The sequence below is a fragment of the Daktulosphaira vitifoliae genome, unplaced genomic scaffold, assembly GCF_025091365.1.
Source record: "Daktulosphaira vitifoliae isolate Bord-2020 unplaced genomic scaffold, ASM2509136v1 Scaffold_4, whole genome shotgun sequence".
Taxonomy (NCBI): domain Eukaryota; kingdom Metazoa; phylum Arthropoda; class Insecta; order Hemiptera; family Phylloxeridae; genus Daktulosphaira; species Daktulosphaira vitifoliae.
In genome coordinates this window covers 13,494,401-13,514,551 of record NW_026099575.1, presented here as the reverse complement: position 1 = coordinate 13,514,551, position 20,151 = coordinate 13,494,401, and the positions used below count along the sequence as shown (strand labels likewise).

The 20,151-nt window shown below is 25.6% G+C and overlaps 2 protein-coding genes across 3 annotated transcripts; both read right to left on the bottom strand.

Annotated features, from left to right (window-relative positions):
* Positions 1-2,253: 2,253 nt before the first annotated feature.
* LOC126905689 (tetratricopeptide repeat protein 39C-like) lies at positions 2,254-10,872 on the bottom strand. Of its 2 annotated transcripts, none has more exons than XM_050685653.1 (10): positions 10,740-10,872; positions 8,669-8,842; positions 6,562-6,904; positions 6,230-6,356; positions 5,930-6,142; positions 5,570-5,753; positions 5,277-5,475; positions 3,477-3,731; positions 3,136-3,356; positions 2,254-2,513 (listed from the first exon to the last, which is right to left on the bottom strand). In XM_050685653.1, exons 1-10 carry the CDS (start codon positions 10,755-10,757, stop codon positions 2,385-2,387), a joined length of 1,863 nt encoding a protein of 620 aa, XP_050541610.1. In that variant the 5' UTR covers positions 10,758-10,872; the 3' UTR covers positions 2,254-2,384. The 2 variants fall into 2 exon arrangements, with proteins under 2 accessions (XP_050541610.1, XP_050541611.1); XM_050685654.1 differs by lacking the exon at positions 10,740-10,872 and adding an exon at positions 10,431-10,701.
* A 289-nt stretch (positions 10,873-11,161) lies between these two features.
* Positions 11,162-19,854, bottom strand: LOC126905699 (lipid droplet-associated hydrolase). Its single transcript, XM_050685674.1, has 5 exons — positions 19,715-19,854; positions 16,739-16,980; positions 12,921-13,252; positions 11,714-11,902; positions 11,162-11,393 (listed from the first exon to the last, which is right to left on the bottom strand). Exons 2-5 carry the CDS (start codon positions 16,962-16,964, stop codon positions 11,181-11,183), a joined length of 960 nt encoding a protein of 319 aa, XP_050541631.1. The 5' UTR covers positions 16,965-16,980; positions 19,715-19,854; the 3' UTR covers positions 11,162-11,180.
* Between the last annotated feature and the right edge of the window lie 297 nt (positions 19,855-20,151).

The following is a 20,151-nucleotide window of genomic DNA, read 5'->3' as shown; positions in this document are numbered from 1 at the left end:
ATCTTAACTAATAAAGTTAATTAATAAAATAATAAATATAATATCAATTTAATTTTTGTATTTTAGTATATTTATATATAAATTATTATTGTTTAATAATACAAATAAATATTGTAAATAAATGTATAGGATGTATTTTCAAATAGCGAATAGTCCACTAGAGAGCTCTGTATGTACAATGAAAGAATTGTAAGTAAAGTTAACAATGACATTACTCTATAATAAATTATACAAACACTTTGATACAAAAAGAAAATATTAAATAATGTAAAATACACGTAGTTTACCAATTAACAATGTTACACTATGAAATTTGTTGAGAAATAATTTCATCAAATTCATGTATTTATTTAACTTATGGTTATTAACAGTATTTAGGTATATATTAGGTTTCAACTATACCAAGTTTAGTATAATTTCGTTATACTATTTTTGTTGCTAGTTATTAACATGGTATTAATATAATTTTTTTTATTTATAAAACTATAGAGAGAGTAAAACAATACATACATATAGGTAAGTTAATCTTCTATACTTGTATGAAAATGACCCTTTTATTATATAAAAAGGAAATTAATCTCATTATGATCAATTATTTTTTCGCGAAATTAGCCACATATGGTTAGATACAAACATTACTTTTTATAATTGGCCATAAATTGTTAATAAAATCATAAATCAAAAATATTAATTTTCTTAAAACTGTTACAGTTTTAAACCAATCAGATTAACAAAAAAAAATTACAGAATCGAAATGAATCATGTAGGTATAAATTCATATGCAAAGAGATTGATACAATTTTCAATATATAAATATATTTTCATTTTTTATTATTTTTATGAAATTTTATTAATAACGAAATTTATTTATTTACAAGATAGGTTTGATTTTTGTACTTATTAATAGTTAAAAATACAATTTTATTCAATAAGGCCTTAGTTTATCTATTTTTTAAGTTTAATAAATTGGACTCTAAGAATATAATTAAAAAATATTTGTTAATCACTTAAATATGAGATTAATAAAATTATATAATTGACGAACTACAATTCTTTTATACACGATATGCACATAAAAACTTAAACAATTAATATCAAAATTTACAATTTTTTTAGCTTTAATGCGAAGCTGGAAGGTATTAATTTTACTATGATGTGTTTTTTTTATTATTTTATTTATTTTTTTTTTTTGTCTGTTACCACTTTTTTTCAGCTCTCACCAAACCGATTTCTTTCAACGATACGTCAAAAGATCACAAATTGTATCTAGTCAAAGATATTACCCTCAAAATTTGAAAAAATTCCCTCGTAGGGAACGAGGGAGTTAATGGGGGAAATCTTCAAAAAAATTACAAAATTTAAAAATCGCTAATTTAAGAAATTTTTTCAATTTTTTTTATTTAAAACTGCCATAACTGTATCAAAAATAACCAAAACAATAAAAATTTTTCTATAGATGCATGATATCTTACTTATCATTTGGTATATTTTTTTTTATAAATTTGATCGTTAATACCTCTTTCATTCAACATACTGATTTTTTAAATTGGACCATTTCCCTTAATACAGGGGTGATTAAAAATGACAACTTTTTCATAAAAAATTATCTTTTTCAACTTAACTTTTGAAAGTGTTCCGGAAATACTGTCACTTTTATATATATCTTAAATTAAAACTTATGTAATATACTTTAATATGGAAAAGAAAAATTTTAAACTTTAGTTTGTTATTATGGTGAAAACTATCATTAAAGTTAATAAAAAAATAATATTTTTGTAAAAAAATTCTTTTTTATATTGCTATACATTTTTAAAAATTATTTGGAACAATATAATTTTTGTATGATAAATATTATTTATATACCTCTTTCATTTGACATACTTTTTTTTTTAAATAAAATTATATATTATATATATATATATATATATTCTTATATTACATTTATAAATGATAAAACTTGTAATCATGTAGCTTTTGGAATAATCCACCAATTTTTTAAATTTAAACACTATCTACAGATTTGCATCAAAGCGTTTTTTATGATAGTGATTTTAATCACTGTCAGATATCATTATACTTGACCCAACTATGCCTGCGACCCCTCTGTGCTGGGTTTTTTAGTTCAAAATAAGTCAGTTAAGGTCACATTGTTGCTTCAAATTTTGTATAATTATCAATAAACAATATTTATTTTAATATTCTTTCAAACTTATTATAATAAAATATAATACAAATTATAATTCATAACTTTTATTATATGGTAAAAATATTGACAATTTTGTCTCTTAATAAATAGAAAAAATATTTATTAAAATAATAATCATTCCAAAAAACTTAATAATTGTGACTAGCATATCTTGAAGTTATTACAATCATATTGATAACTATGATTCATTAAATTTCTTAACATAAGCTTCCAATGCATCACAACGTTTTTCGAAGAAATTTCTAAAATAACATAGACGTTTGAAATATTGCATTTTTTGTATGGTCTTTTTACCTTCTTGGAGTGTCTAAATAAATAAAAATAATTTATTATGCATTGATTATTTCAAGGACAATTAAATTAATTTTATTGTTTTGATAATACTAATAATGCAATAAACGTAACTTTGATGATAAGTGATTTTTATGTGAAAATAAAACAAATCCTCAAAAGAGTGTGAGAATAAAAAATAAAACCACTTATCATAGAGTCAATAATTACTCTTTTAATTACTTTTTATGAATTAGCTTTAATTAAAAAAATAATTTTAATAATAATTTTAAAAATTAATTGTGGGAAAAATATGATTTATAAAAATATATTTTTTATCAGCTTTATAAAACTGATTATCATAATAATAGTTGAAATATTTTACTAAATAGTATTTTTAACAATTTTTGAATAATTTGTATAAATTTAATAATTTATGATATATATTTGACTTATTTGTGAGCCAAATTTAATACAAAATTTTTAATCCTAGTACATTAATGTTTAGAATACAAGATAGATAAATGAAGAACCAGTGAAAAAATATGGACGTATCTCCTTTTATTGTAGCCAATACTTAGAAATACTTTAATTATTTCATAAGAATAATTATGAAAGTAATCACTTTCAATAATAAGTTTGTAAAATTATGTACTAACTTCCGGGCAATTAATCTGCTCTATAGCCAATTCATATAATGCATATGCGTACACGTGGTCCTGGTAATTGTGAATGTTCATATAAGTTATCAGTTCATGAAGCAGATTCCCATGACAACTGTCGCATTCCATCATTTGTCGACGACACACTACAGTTAAAAGTTTTTTTATATATCGATACGATTCATTTACTTCGTTGTCGTCGATCGCCTCCTTACAATCTGTGAACATAAGTCTTATCTCAAAAGATGTTCTTCAAGTTTATATTATTTATTTTCAAAGGAATCCTATGAGTATTGTTTCAATTCTGAGTAGCCTTTTTAGTAAAACGATACACATACCTGTGATGATCGTGTTAAGAGTATCGGTAGACAACATTGATACGCCATAAATTACATACAAGACTTCATAAATAATTAACTTATAATAGCTCTTATTGACATCCATACGTTTTTTTAATTGTTTTATGATGTCTGTTGATTTCTTACCCACAAAACTAGAATAAAATTCTACTTTCGTTTCTTCTCTCATAGTTTTTACTACATATTTTAACATAAGCTTCACTTTATTACTCAAACCCAATGTTCCGGCGCAAGCTATGAAATAGTATAGATAATAATTAACTTAATTTTTTTTGTTATCCAGTATAAAGAGTGACACGTTTATCATAACTCATACATTTACACACAAAAAACATAAATATTAAATTTTTAAATATTAAAAAGTAAATTTTACTAATTACTTTTTAGAACCATCCTTCATAACTTATAGGGGTGTCAACTATATTTTAGATGGCAACATACACAGTGATTCCATTTGCGTAATTTCAAAAATATTTACTTTTTAGAAGTTATTAGCATCTTTAAAACTCCAATTAACAAAAAATAATATTCAGGAAATTTCTAAACCGCTCTTCTCCTACCGTTATGATACAAATATTTATATCTTTTTAAATAACGGTTCAAAAGTTATTATCGACTAATGATTATCCTATTTCGATAATTTCTTATTATATTGATTATATAAATATATATGTATAGATTTAAACAGAATAAAAACTTTGATTTATTTTTTAGTTTTGGTTTTTTTTCTAAACGAAATTTTTTCAACAAATGTTAAAATCCTTTAAAATTTCTAATAATTTAGTTAGTTAATGGTTTAAAATATATAATATCAAACAAAGCGTTAACTAAATAAATACATGCATCATGATAAAATTAATACCTTCTCAGCTTGCTATAGTTTCTATAATTTGTTTAGACTGCAAAATCATAAATTTTCCTAGATCACACGTTTTGATAGTTAAGGTCTATTGCAACAATTTAAATTAAAACTGAATTCAGATGCTCTAATTACTGTTTTATTATACATTTTGTTTAGTTTATAATTTATACTCATAAATAAGTCTTTTATAAATTGAAACTAAAAAATAAACTAATTATACAAAGTGCTCAAAAGTTAGGAAACAAGTCAATTGTTACAAATAATGAGAACAATAGATACCAGTTTTCTTACTTGCTGAACAGTCTATATATCAACTAATTTCCTTTTTTTGAAAAATAATGTACTAGATTCAAGCCATTTTGAACATTTTTCTATATGCTCGTTCAATTTTGTACCATTTTTGGATAGTTGTTATCATAGGCGTAGGGTAATCTTTTATTTTTTGGAGGGGGAGCTAAATTAAATCTTCTCCCTCCAAAAAATAATTTCTACATGGCAATACATATAATCCTGTTATATTTCTGAGGAGGCTTAATTGTAAACTGAAGTCGAAGTTTCCCCAGTCCTCTTACTTCGCTCCTGCTTAACAAGTGCTGTTACTATAATATTTAAAACTAAACATTTTATTTGTTTTTCAACCGTCAATACAGTCATTATTCATTAAAAATAAAAAAAACGTCTCTTATACATTTCTGTATGTATATATAGTTATTTAAAAGAATTAAGTTGATACCTCTACAAGTTATAAACGACCACGTTAAAAAGTAATTAATAATTGATAGATCAAGAAATATATACAATTACGAGTAAAAGGAATCAAAACATTATTTTTCACTATTATATTTATATTGAAAGTAATTAGATGAATTATGATAAACAGTTCACTCTGTATATATATTTTATTGGAACCAACTTACCGGCAGCTAAAAAGTAATGATAAGATCTCATTGATGAACTGCTTTCAGCTGCATTTAAAAAACATTGGAAAGAAGCATCCCATTTTAAGCACATAGCGTACATGAATCCTAACTCCTGTTTACACATGGCATTCCAATTCTCGTAAATATTTATTCTTGATGCAGCTTCGAAAGCTTTAATGGATTTTGCTACTTGACCCTGCAAGAAGAAGAGAAAGAATCAGCGATGAAACAAGGGTAATAATTACTTTTTATGACTATTAATTCTACTTAATCACAAACCTAATACATACTTTGAAATAAGCATAACGTCCAATGAAAAATTTTTGAAGCCAACTGCCGCGTAACTCTAATGGCGGATTGTGGGCTAAGTTCTTAATTTCATTTAAACACAATTCCCTATTCTCTCGAAATAGTGGTTCGTCAAATTCAATTCCCGAATTTGTGACGTTCATGTGGTACCATGATATGATCAACCTGTTCATGAACAAACCAACCAAGTCATTAAAATAAACATCTTCTGTTTGTACGATATTCATATACATTTTTTATATGTGATTATTTCTATACTTTTTTGGAGGTAATGTTCAATGGCCAAGTCATTAATTAAGTAATACTACACAATGATGTATACAATACAAAAATAATTGTACCATGCTATAGGTGCATGCATGTCTGGTCCATTTTTTGCGAATGATAAAGCATCCAAACCTGTTTGACGATTTCCTCGAAATCCCAACATATTTAACGTCATGGAAGCTATTTTCGCGGGTAGAAGTGACAGGAAAAGATTTATACCGCCGTAACCAGTGCTTACCGCTGTCATCAATCTGATGGCTTCTTCAGGAGTCATCTTTACTGTCATACTATAATATGTATATAGATCGTACAAATAGAAATATTTAATTTTGTTACGTTAGTTTTTTCTTTTTTATAATGTTTGGAATACTCACTCCGGTTTTCTGAAAAATTCAAATGATGTAGTTGATGACCGAATCATTCGTTTATTAACTTGATTATTGATTTTGGATGCAGATAATTTACATTTCAATACAGGTGGCCATTTTGGAACATCATCATCTAGTTAAAGGTTGCAAAGTTATTATTTGAGTGGAAATAATTCTATGCTACGTATTTTTTTTCTAAAATAAATTAATGTTCATAAATAGACATACTTAATTAAAACCATTTTATAATTGTGTGCTCATATATTTATGTATTGTTTATTTATAAACAAATTTTAAGTTGAGATATTGTACTATTAAAACGTTTTTATGATAATTACCGACTTCAAACATAGTACAATAAATTTTCAGAATTTCCGAGTAACTTTGTTGGTACATTTTCCAAGCTCGGCTCATACCATAAACAGCTTTTGCTGCTGTTCCAACTGATATAGTTTCGATTGTAGCAGCGGTTAGACATCCTATGTATACTAAAGCATCTACATGAATGATTTGTTTGTCATAGTCGCTAAAACTCATATTGTCAATTCCGCGAAAAACTCTATTTTTTACTGCAGACATCCAGCTTTTTGTATTATCAGTCGCACATCGCTCTTCCAATTGACGACAACTTGAAAGAACATTTTGTCTGTTCGTATAATCTGGAGCCTCCAAAATCAAATTCTGATTATAAAAAAAAAAATCAGTTGAATGGTAGAAATTTTTATCTCATAATAAAACTATATAAATTTGAGTAATAATGAATGTTGATTTAAAATTAATATTTTAGCTTCGATGCAAAGCTGAGAAGGTATTAATTTTACTATGATGTGTTTTTTTTTTGTCTGTTGCCACTTTTTCTCTGCTCTCACTGGACCGATTTCTTTCAAAAATACGTCAAAAGATCACAAATCGTATCTAGTTGGAGATATTAACCTTAAAAATTGAAAAAATTTCCCTCGTTCACCGCAAATGGGGGAAATATCCAAAAAAATTACAAATTTAAAAATCGCTAATTTTCGAAATTTGTTCACTTTTTTTTCTTAAAACTTCCATAACTTTTTGAAAAATCAACAAATCAACATAATTTTTTTTATACTAAAACCTTAGATATTTCCTTTTCATTTGATATTATTTTTTTGAAAATCTATCACTTAACTTGCTCATTGGGGGGAATTTAAAATAGTAACTTTTTTACAAAAATTAAATTTTTCAACTAATTTTTGAAAATGTTCCGGAAATACTGCGTCCTTCAAACATATATCAAATTAAAGCTTATTTTATGTACTATAAAATGAAAAAAAAAATTTTTCCCGACACTTTTTCTTCTACATTTAAACGGCTGCCATAGTTAAAAAAACACTATTTTTGTGTTACAATTTTCGATTTTCAATTTTAAATTTTCAACTTAACAATGCTATAACTTTTTGAAAAATGTATATATCAGCACAAATTTTTTTTTTCTAAATACATTATAAGTACATCTTTCATTTGACATACTTTTTATTAAAATTGGACAATTTCGCCTTATATAGGGGGCGTTCAAAACTTGAAATATTGTAAAAAACATAGATCTTTTTCAACTGAACTTTTGAAAATGTTTCGGAAATACTGCGTCCTTTAAACATATATCAAATCAAAGGTTATGTTATATACTATCAAATGAAAAAAAAAATTCATCCCGACATCTTATCTTCTATACGCAAATGGCTTTCGAAAATTAAAAAAAAATGTAATGTTTGCGATAATAATTACCTTTTATCGGAATGTTTTTTGTACTTAAAACTGCCATAACTTTTTCAAAAATGAACAAATAAAAATAATATTCTTTTGTATTGAAACCTTAGATATTTCCCTTTCATTTGATATAATTTTTTTTGAAAATCTAACACTTATTCTGCTCACTGGGGGGATTTAAAATAGTAACTTTTTCAACTTAATTTTTTAAAATGTTCCGAAAATACTGCGTCTTTTAAAGATATATCAAATTAAAGCTTATTTTATGTACTATACTTTGTCCCGACGACCTATCTTCTATGCGCAAATAGCTACCATATTCAAAAACATGCTATTTTATCAAATTTTCTTTTTTTAATTAAACACTATCTACAGATTTGCATCGAAGCGTTTTTTATGATAGTGATTTTAATCACTGTCAGATATCATTTATACTGGACCCAACTATGCCACCACCTCACTGTGCTAGGTTTTTTAGTTTTAAATTTATAATATTTTTAATATAGTATTAATTTAAAATAATATTAGACAAAAGTGATAAAATTTAATTATTATAATAAATGTTGAATATGTTATGTTTATTACTAGGACAAATTAAGTATAGAGTATTATACATATAAAGTCAATTTGTATTTTATTGATTTATTTTGGCTATTATTTTATTTATTTTTAAATATATTTAAATTTTTTTAAAAAAGTAAGACGACTAACTGTTATAGTAGATATGAAACACTTGCAGTTGGCAATATATATGTCTTCCTCTTTTTTCGCTAAAACCCTTTGAGCTCCGGATAAGTCCCCTTTCATTACCATACATACTGCTCTTCTTGATGTTTTCCACGACGGTTCGTCCCAATAAATATCACCGTTGCGTACAGACATAAGCTGATAGAAATATCACACAGTTTATGAAATATAATTTAAATTTTTTGCTAGTTTTATTTATTAACCAATCATTTAACTTCATGAATTTTTTTATATCAAATTATTTTACTTAATTTATAATGAAAAGTTCTTTAGGGGATTAACCTGGTCTAGTGGGTATAAACTTATGTTTCGGCGCACGGGGTTTCGGGTTCGATCCCCAGAATTCCACAAGATTTTTTCATTCGTATTAGCTTGTATCTGTTGCAAGCCGGCCATAATATTCGCCCTGTCCATCATTAGCCTAGCCAAAAACCATCTTTGACTCTCTAACATGTGAAAGAGGGTTCTAGCATGTTAAATTCAGGAAATAGAAGGATGTAAAATTGATTTTTATATTGAAAAGTTGTTTAAAAAAAAGATACTATATCAGAATTTTAAATTTATAAAGAATAGAGAATAACGAGGAGTCAGTTAACTTTTAATCTGAGGGAACTAGTTATACTTTAAACAATACCTATTTTTACTGATTGCGATTAAAATAAAGCCAGATTTTACACTTGAGCAATCGGATCTGCGACTATTTTTCTTTAAAGTTTGAAAAATCCTGTACTAGAGTAACATTCAGAAATCAATGGAGAATTTAGAATTGTACTGACTATTACTATTATTTAATTCAATGAAAATGAAAAAGATTTTTTAAAAACATATTATGTTTCTTTGTATGTTATACTATAACAAAAAAGAGTCATCATTATACAGAGTGATTGACTAACTATGCCTCACGAATTACTTTTAAAAATATTAGTGTTATCATATATGTAATTATTTTATTTGTAATAGATCTTTGTTGAGCTACTTGACAAGAAAAATAAAAATTCCATCTTCATCCCTTAACCCTGAAATCAATATCTACTTTAGTTTTTCAAATAGAAACCTAGTTTTTTTTTTTATTAATATTTTATTGAATAAAAAAGAAAAATTAAAAAAAAAATAAATTTTAATAAATTCTAAACGAGGTATCACTATTTTAAGTTGATGGGATTTAACAAATAAAACAGTAGTTGGGTAAATACAGTAACATTAATATTTAGTGTACAAATTAGAACTATCGGTGTATTGTACCGCGACGTAAAATTTGTGCGTCTTTTATAAATCAACATGAGTAATATTGACATCCTCAAAATTTAAATGAATCATAGCTCACTAATAATTACATAAAAAAAAAATGTTTACGAACAATTTTTTTAAAACTAAATCTAATCTGATTATATATATAAAAAAAATTAGGGTTACCGTTTGAAAATTGAAAGTTGATACTGATTTAAAGCATACGGGATGATCATAAAAATGTAATTTTACTCAATGAGCAGCCCAAGATAGAAACATAATATTTCATAAAGAAAAAAAAAAGATAACTCTTATATTTTCAGAGATTTGTGAGGCATAGTTAATCAATCGCTCTGTAGATTTTTTGACCATATTTTGTAAGATAGGTAATTACTATAATAATTTTCATAACTATACTTAATATTTTGTTTTATTATTGTATCAAAATAATTAATTAATTAGTTTTTTAATTTTATGTGATATTAGCAATCATTCTTACCCGTTGGGGTGTTAAATATCTGATGTGTTTAAAAAAACATATATCATATATTGTGCATTAAGAACTTGTAAACGTGCGAAGAAATTGTTTAACGGTCGACGGACATTAACTAAATAACTTTTGCGTATAATAGTAACACGCCATACAATTCTACATGGATATGTTTGCAGTATATCGTGTTAGTAGTAGTCATAAAAATGACTACGACTTACACGCAGGGAATCAATCGATTCGTTTGCTTATGACCTTGTTTTTTGTTTTCTAAACGCACACCAATCTATCGTTGTTAATATTATTATCTATACTTACTACTATTGTAATATGCATATATGCCCGATGAATATAATGTGCCCTGCACTCTTTTGGATTCACTAATTGCGATCAACCAAATATGTATTACTTAAGTAAAGAAGGGGAGTTGGTATCTGAATAAGTCGAACGAACAACGGTTAAAACTCGAAAACCTGAAGACACACCTGTGCTTATGTTTTAACACGTCAAGGTGTTTCTAACTCTAAATAATAAAAAAAGGGTTGTAAATTGTTTGTTTATTTCAATAGCAGGTATAGAGGAACAGTAAGAAATGAAATTGAAGTAAGATAAGACCAATACGTGCAATAAACCATTACATTGTATTCGTAGAAAAAAATCACTTTTTTTAAATAACATTTTCTTACACTAGAGTTAACAAATATAAAAGTTAGTATTAAACAACAAGTTAAAAAAAAAATTAAAAAAAGAATAAATCCGTCATTTTTTTAAATCTGCATTAATCCATTCGGCAGCTATAGCTGCTATCTCATCCGAATGGTTGAGTACAAATGCATGTAAGTATCCTTTGTCACACAAAACAGCATCAGCCTCCGGCACATTTTCATGAATCTCATGATAAAACGATATCGGCGCCCAGTTGTCGCAATTTCCAAAATACATATGCAATTTTGAAGCATGTTCGTTCAGGGGCTGTAAATATAAAGAAAACAAAAATTGTAACTGTAAGAAAGGATAAATTTAAATAATCTAACTATGTTTATCCAGAGGTGTAATTATGAGAGAGAGTAAGGTAGGGAGATAGAACAAAATTAATTACGTTGTTAAGAAACATTTTTTTTTTTGTTAGAGGCAATAGTAAACTTTTTTCTTTTTTATATCTCCTTTCAAATAAAACCATAAGTTATTATAACCATCTTCAATTAACAAAATTAACTTTTAGGTTTTAATTATCTTATTTATGTTATTTTCACCTTAAAGGTTAAATTATTAATTAAAAGAAACAAACAAACCTTCGTGTCCAAATGGTAAACATTGTCCATCTCGTCTAGCGCCATCGAAAAGACATTTTGTAAAACAGTAGGATGTACTAAAACAACAGCTGATTGTATAACAAAGTCATCGACTATTCTACCTTCCATTATTAAGAGAGTAACTTTGACAAGGAAATTTTTGATAAATTTAGGAAATAATGTAAATATCTACAAAAAAATGAAAAAAGACAAGTATTTACAAGTCATAATTGAAGAGCATAGCGCAACAACCAGATAAGTCCATTTTTAATTAAATTTTTAGAGAAGAAATTTTATAAAAATAGGAAGATAGAATTCGTTTTTGTACTGAATTTCATAGAAATATCATATTTATTCAAAACTAACAAAAAGTAAGTTCTAAAAAAGTTAGACTTATCTGGTTATTGCACCAACGCTATAATTTATTAATTTTAACTTCCAGTTTCTTATTAGTTTAAGAATGGATAAATACGATATATATCCTGTCATACTATAAATTTAATGTTATATGTTTAGTTAATTTAAAAAAATTATCGTGTTGTAGAATCTGAAAAACTGAAATTTTTTATAAAATTAAGATAAAACCTCAAAGAAAATTAAATTATATACGATAAAAATTCGCAGAGTTTTAATACAACAGGTGGTATATTTTATGGTCAAGAAGTATACTGTCTTATATATTAAGCAATGTTTAAAAACACTGATAGTAACATATTTCTGTAAGCCAACTAAATTTTTTAGTTAAAAAACTCAAAGCTACTAATGCGAATACATAACATTTTTAATCTCAATAGATACTAAACCAGTTAACAACGTTCTATAAAGCTAAAATCAAAGTAATTCGAATAAGAAATAAAAATGTTATGTTTTTATACCTTAATTAATGGAATGCTGATGATTATTATTCAAATTATTACATTGTATTTAAATTTGCCATTATGAAATTAATAATTTTGCTATCAATTATTAATGACTTTTTAAATACTTATGTATGTTGATCACAGAATTTAATTAATATTGTTTAATATAAACTGATATTAGGTGCAAATAAAATTGAGTTTTTCTTGAAAAACAAATGTAATACTAAAAACAAATTTTTGGAGGGTTGCTTAAGTTACGCCTATGAAATTAATTGTTATTAAACAATTTTATTGCAATAACCAAATTATAATCAAGACTATTTATATTGTAATAGAATATATCTTACCCAAGAAAAGAACAAAATTGTACTTAAAAGGTAAGTAGTGGTTCTTATTAATTTTTGACCATTAGGTGTTTCACGCATTTTTTGCAAGGCTGGGAAAAAGAATAGAACTTTTTTTACATTAATTCTAGAAATCATTATTGTGTCCTTAAGCATTTCGGATATAACTTTAGAACCTATAGAATGACCTCCAAAATAAACATTACATTTGTCCGGCACGTACTTCTCAACGAATTTTAGCTTATGTTCTACTTGGCCTTTTACGGTATATAATTCTGGATGAGTTTTAAGATTAGGAATATAGAATCCTGAGTTTTTTGGTGGAGTTTCGTGACCTATAAAAGATTAATTTAATTAATAACAGTGGTGCCGATTTCTCTGCATCTAAAAAATTTATATTGCATACAAATAAATATTAGAAACCACCTGTATATGAAATTCCTCAAAAGTATCATGTGTGGTAATTTTAAGAAATGTAATTAAATAAAAAAAACAGGAGCAAAACTACTGTAAGTATAAATTTGATTTTCATACATTTGAATTTATAAGTAACACGGCGCTAGTAATTGTCATTTTTATTTTAACCCTATAGAATTCATAAGTATTTGTTATCTGAAAAATACGAACAAATCCTAAGCAATAAGTAGGCAAAGAAAACACAATGTAAAATAAATATTCTTTATATGTTAATATTAAAAATAATAGCCGGTTCTACATTGAAAATTTACATTGTTATATAGTCTTTAAATACATATTTTTACACAATAATTGTATCAAATGTTCAACTTAGTTTATAGATACACTCTTATTAAATATTCTAAGTTTTAGAGATAAAAAAAATCTCACAAAATTTTTTTTTACAACACATTCTATTTCATTAAAATTATAAATCTCATAAAATCTTGTCTGTATTTTTTTTTTAACTACCCAAGAATGTGACTAAAATAGGTTTTTAATTTTGATATATTTTACACATTTCTATTTAAACATTCAGCAAGTGTTTCTTCAAAATATTAAACAACAAATATTAGTACTATTTAACTATTATTTAAATTTTTTCTCAGTAAGAAATTAATTGTCTAACAACCTTGACATATTACTTAGTGCACGGGAATTTTCTGTTTTTTTCCTATAAGCAATAAAATAATCCTAAAAAAACGTAGCTTTTATCAAAACGTAATTAAAAAAAATACTCCGATATATTCTTATATAAGCAGTATATTGAACTAGATAATAAGGAAAAATAAAAAATCTTTAATACATAGAAAAGTCACATTGTAAAAGTATTTAAGTATTCATAAGTCACTATAAGTTTGTGACCAAATTGATATTGTATGTTTATATTATTTTATCTGAGGGTTGTGCTTATTACTAATTAGTAGTCTAGTGTAAAACTATACTTCAGTAACTTTATGCTTTATGTTTGTAGTATATACATAGTATAATTCATTGTTTTTTTATATTAACGTGTATGAAAAATTCGTACAGATAGACCCTTTTTTAAAAAATATAATATTTTTAATCAAAATAGTGAACACAATCAGAAGGTCGTAGCAAAAATTAAAATGTAAAAAATGTTTTTCTGCATTTTTAAATTTTCAAAAAAAAAAACACTGATCCTTGTGAAATTTTAACAGAGTATATAAGAGACAATATGATTTATTGGGTGTCCTTTTTATAAAATATTTAATGAAAAACCTAAGAACGGAAAGGGTTTGAAAGAGACATCACAAATATGTAAATTTGTATCAATATTTCGAAACGACTGCGTTTTTTAACCTATAAAAAATGAAATCTTTTAAAATGTACTGCAATATTAAAAAAAAAAACCAGCACAGTTGGGTCGCGGCACAGTGAAAACGTGCCATAACTGGGTCAAGAATCTTAAAAATCACTATAATAAAACACTATTATTAATCTTTTCTTCGTAAATGTACTATTAATAGTAATTATAAAAGTTTCTGAATATATATCAATCTAAAATATATCTCATAAAATCTTCTATTTAACGATAACAATTTAACACTTGAGCTAAAAAAAAGTTTAAAGGTTCTACTTTTTAACTTATTGTACAGCAATTTATCGTCTTTCAGGATTTTGTGATTTTAAAAATTGGCCGCAATTTTTCTTCCGTCTAATAATAAAAATGTCAATAATTTTTCTAAGTATTGGTTCAAAAGTTGTTATTGACCACTTTTTCATTTAAGTTAAGATTTTTTTTAAAGATTTCCCCCATATACGGGGAACGAGGGAGATATATTCAATTTTTGAGGGTAATATCTTCGATTAGATACAATTTGTGATCTTTTGACGTATCGATGAAAGAAATCGGTTCGGTGAGATCTGAGAAAAAGAGGTAACAGACACAAAAAAAACACATTATAGTAAAACTAATACCTTCTCAGCTTCGCATCGAAGCTAAAATTAAAAGGTAGATAGCAGAAAAAAAAGATTCATATTTTTAAGCCAAAGGTAACTGGTTATAATGATCATTTTCTACATTAGTCATTCTGCTTTAGCCATTTTATCTGTAGTAGTTTTTACCATTGTCTGATTTACATTATTTATATACATAACAATATTTTTATTAATTTAGATTGTATAAAAAAAATATGATTATTTCATTTGATTAGTGATTTTATAGTATGTAATTAATTTTATTTTTTTTAAATTAACACTTACTTTTAAATACAAAAGTAAGTTATAAAATATTTTTAAATAAACCGGAACTTAGTAGTTACTTATTTAAATTTTATAATACTATGTTTTACAAAGTACACTTGTATATTTAAAATCAATAAATTTATCACTTTTAAGTTCCAATTTATTATATCAAACATATATTTCCCCCATTTACGGAGATCGAGGGGAATTTTTTCAATTTTTGAGGGTAATATCTTCAATTAGATACAATTTGTGATCTTTTGATGTATCGTTGAAAGAAATCGGCTCGGTGAGAACTGAGAAAAAGTGGTAATAGACACAAAAAAAAAACATATCATAGTAAAATTAATTCGATTCGCACCGAAGCTAAAAAATCTATCTCATATTTGTTCTTTTATAAAATAATTGGCGACAAAACAAAAAAAAGTAGTTTGTAAAATTTACATAATTTTTGATTTTAAAAAATGTTCCGGGACGACTTTGTTAATCTAATCTATATCAAATTAAAGAATTTTAAGAGTACTTTAGGATGGACAAAACAAAGAAAAATTTACAATATTTTTTCTATGAGGTAATTGACTTTCAAGCTGAAATTCGCAAAATGTTCTGTAAAAATTCATCACTTTACAAATTATTGTGAAGTTGAGCAGATTTAAAATCGAAGCGATTTTTGGTATTAATGATGTTAATCACTCAGTTATCATCTGTCTGTTCCCACTGTTCTGGTTCTTTTTGTTATAAGAATTTTTAAGTTATGTCACATTAAAAGACTTAAATTAATTTTATAAAATTAATAGTGTATATTTTTTTAATTTCAATTTTTATTATTTTACATTTATAAACAAAATACTACTGTTATTATGTTGTACTATTTTATAAAAACAAAATAATATTTCTTAATTCACGGAAAAGTATCACAAAGTTTATTAGTTGTATAATAATATCCCAAAATATAATATTATAAGGATTTTGTCGCAATATAGGGCAACTTACCTTTCTTTAAAATATTTGTATTTGAAAAATTGTTGGACAATATACTATTTCCCATTAAATAAAAATGAACAAGAATATTTAAGAAAACGAGGAGTGAAATTGAGTTTTATTTTTCATAAATCTAACCAAGTATAATACAATTAACTAAAAAGTTGAGCATATACCAGCATGGGACAAAACCCAACATGTAATTCCAGTAGTTCTGTACAGTTTTTCTAAAAATCGTTTATAGAATAACGTAACGCCAGGATTTCCGCATATAAACAAAACCAATTTATCTGGTTTCTTTCCAGTTTCGGTAATTCTTTGACCACAACACAACACTCGAGTGGCAACTCCATTGACTTCAATCCAATCGATTGTTGCCTTATGTGAAGATAACGACTCCATCAAAGACGATTTAAACCTAAAAACAATAGTTAATAATTAATGTCTAAATAATTTAATTGAAAGTTGAAATAGAGTTATCATAATGTGTACTAAAATTAATTTCTAATTAATAGTTAAAATATTAAATAACACCAGTGGTGCTTGGAGGTGGCCAGGAGGGAGGTCTCGTTTCATCTCGTGAGATTTTTTGTGTTACTAACAGAAAACTAATGCAAAATATACAATCCTAGATTAAATCTTTTTATTTGAATATGAGCTATTGGTCGATGAAAAATAAACTCTGCAGCAACTGATACTAACAAAATTCTAAATATCAGAAACGTTATTTAAGGGGAGGCATGTTGGCTTTGTGCCGTCGGGTCACGGATAGCAGAAATAAAATTTATTGTGTTATTTCTAGGTTAATTTCATATAGTTAATATTAATAATAGAGTTATTAATGTTCAGGTATATGTTGTGTTATGTAGGTATATTAATTGATATTATATCGTACACCCAGAGAAAAACCTCGATCTATATAATAAATTCATTGTTCAATTTGATAAATATATCATTACTATTGAATCAATGATATATTTATCAATATGATATTTTTTTTTCTTGTCTTGAACAATAATTATTTATAAGAATAGTTATTTTGTTCGTATTAATAAAACATTATCATAAACCCTTGATAAAATTTCTCTTTCAATTTTGATTGAGGTTTTTCTTTGGGTGTAATTAATGGTGTAGTAGGCACGTATATAACTTTTTTTTAGGGCGGAGGGTTGGACATTTTTATTAAATTTAAATAGATATTTGTTATAAGTAAACATAAATTTTTTTATTATGACCTTTTTTCCTTGATCATAATTTTTCTGAAAAACCATTTTCAGTAAATAACTTAGGTTGACGCATAAGTTTTGGGACAGGGAGGGTTACGTTTTCTAGCCTAAAAGGTATAGGTTTATTTGTAAACTAGGAAGTTAAGTTAGTTAAAGTTATTAAACGAGATAAAGTGTGCTGGTTTATACTATGTAAACTGCCAAAATCGGATTTTAAAATAACATGGCAAATCAAAAATGCTGATAACCCTAGTCCAACATATTTTTATTTTATCTTATTGTTATTTTGATTTGATCATTAAGCAATAACACGTTTACATTTGATTGTGCAATGTTAAGAAATTTCACCTAATTAAAAATCAGATTATAGAATTAAAATTGTTTTGATTATCAAGAAAACGTTAATACTAATTTAAATAATTTTTTATTATAATATATATTTTTGATTTTTCAAATTCAAATTAGGTTATTGAATATTTTTCCTCCAAAAATATATAATGATTTGTTTGTTACTTCCGGGAAAATATTCTATGACATTAACTACCACTACTCATTAAAATTATAACTTTTAAAAGAATTTGAATACTTAAAACTGGTAAACGGCATTAAATTTATAATGAGCCTTTTAAAGCATTTATTTCATACCATTAAATAAATCTAATTGTTTAAGTATTTTTATATCGCTAAATAATTGTTTAAAATTAGCTATCGTTGAATTTTCGGTCAATAAAAAAAAAAAAAAATGACCTACTATTGTGAAATGTTTAAAATCTTTGAAAAAAAAAATATCTTTTAAAATTAAACTTGATTTCAAGTGACAAATCAATCACTTTCAAGTGATACTTATAAAAAAAAGGTTACATCTAACATTTTCTATTATAACCTGACTTGATCCGTGTATAATATATTTAAAACTTAATAGGTAAATATATTTATGTGAAATTTTTTCTGTCTTAAATTGGATAGTTATTAAATTATTATAATAAATACTTATTAATACTTAACAAAAGCAATTTATAATACTAATAATAATCATGTTTTAGAATTAAATATACTAATAATATTCTTTAAGACGACACCAAAGTTTATATTTATTGATACTTATGTTTCAAAATAAATAAATGTTATTTAATTTTAAGCTGATGAACAACTTTATATACTTATGTAGAGCAGAGATAGAGGTTTATTTTTACATAAAATTATTTAATTGTAAAAAAGTGGTGAAGTATTTTTAAATTGTTGAATATGCTGTTAATAAAATATAATAGCCACGTACAATTCGTAAATCGATATCTATAATTTAGTATACTCGAATGTCGATTAATAAATTAATCGAAGGAGTTTAGGAGACCAATTGATATTTTTTATTTAATTTAATTTTTTATTTACTATTTTCATGATATAAATTAAAATTCATAAATAGTTGGATAATTAAAATTACTATTTTTTTTTTTTAACAATATACATTGTGATAAATTAAATTCATCGATTAACACTGAAATTAAGCATCCTAATACTAAAAAAAAGATTCAGTAAGATTTTTACACGTGTAAAGTGTTAATTTATTTAATTATATAGAATATAAAATCTGATTCACGTAATCAAAATTTCTATTTTGCGAAGAGAAACGTTGACCGACCGACCGACAGAGCATTGCACTACGATCAGCTGATTCCCTTCACCCCAACCAACCAGTGTTAAACCCCACCATTATGATATTAGCAACGGACCATCACGCGCTGTTCACACAAGTTTAGTATCTACACAGTGTTCACTGGTGAACGTTATCGTGTTGGCTGAACGAACCATTTCCGTGTAGTAATACACTTGACTTGTCCATAATTGATTGTGGATTAAGATATATTTTAATAATATTAACATATTATATTAACACTCGTATATTAGTAAAAAAGTAACTATACTCACAACAGGTTTGGACGAATTATAGTCGTAGAAAGTACGAACTCGGAGCGCCGAAAAACACCTGTCGCTAGCGTACGAAATTGGCGTACTTGCAACGCGTCGTTGCCAATGATACTGAATGGGTAACGGACAACAAACAGCGGCACAAAATTAAAGATCAAAAACAAGCGAGAGAGGGCGCCCTGCGCAATCATCACAATATAATAATATTATTATTACATCGATGATTAATGTAATAATATTATTATTATATTAATGAGTAACTTTGTGATATTTCAAGCGTCCACAAAGTACGACAGAGCACTTAAATACAACTATTTCCGTAAAGAAGTATTGTGCAACTAACTAATAACTCTTGTGAATTCATTGTTAACAACAATTAATGTAGAGATAGGAAGGATAAAACCAAACTTCTTTTAAGAATTATAAAACCTAGGATA

Excerpts from the sequence above, each read along its gene's own strand:
- LOC126905689 (XM_050685653.1), bottom strand. Across the intron at positions 6,905-8,668 it reads GTTTCATATCTACTATAACA|AATTTGATTTTGGAGGCTCC; the intron begins GTTAGTCGTCTT and ends TTTTATAATCAG. Across the intron at positions 6,143-6,229 it reads GAATTTTTCAGAAAACCGGA|TATGACAGTAAAGATGACTC; the intron begins GTGAGTATTCCA and ends TACATATTATAG.
- LOC126905699 (XM_050685674.1), bottom strand. The coding sequence starts at position 16,964 with ATGGAGTCGTTATCTTCACATAAGGCAACAATCGATTGGATTGAAGTC. Across the intron at positions 13,253-16,738 it reads TTGGGTTTTGTCCCATGCTG|GTCACGAAACTCCACCAAAA; the intron begins GTATATGCTCAA and ends AATCTTTTATAG. Across the intron at positions 11,394-11,713 it reads TTTACCATTTGGACACGAAG|CCCCTGAACGAACATGCTTC; the intron begins GTTTGTTTGTTT and ends TTATATTTACAG.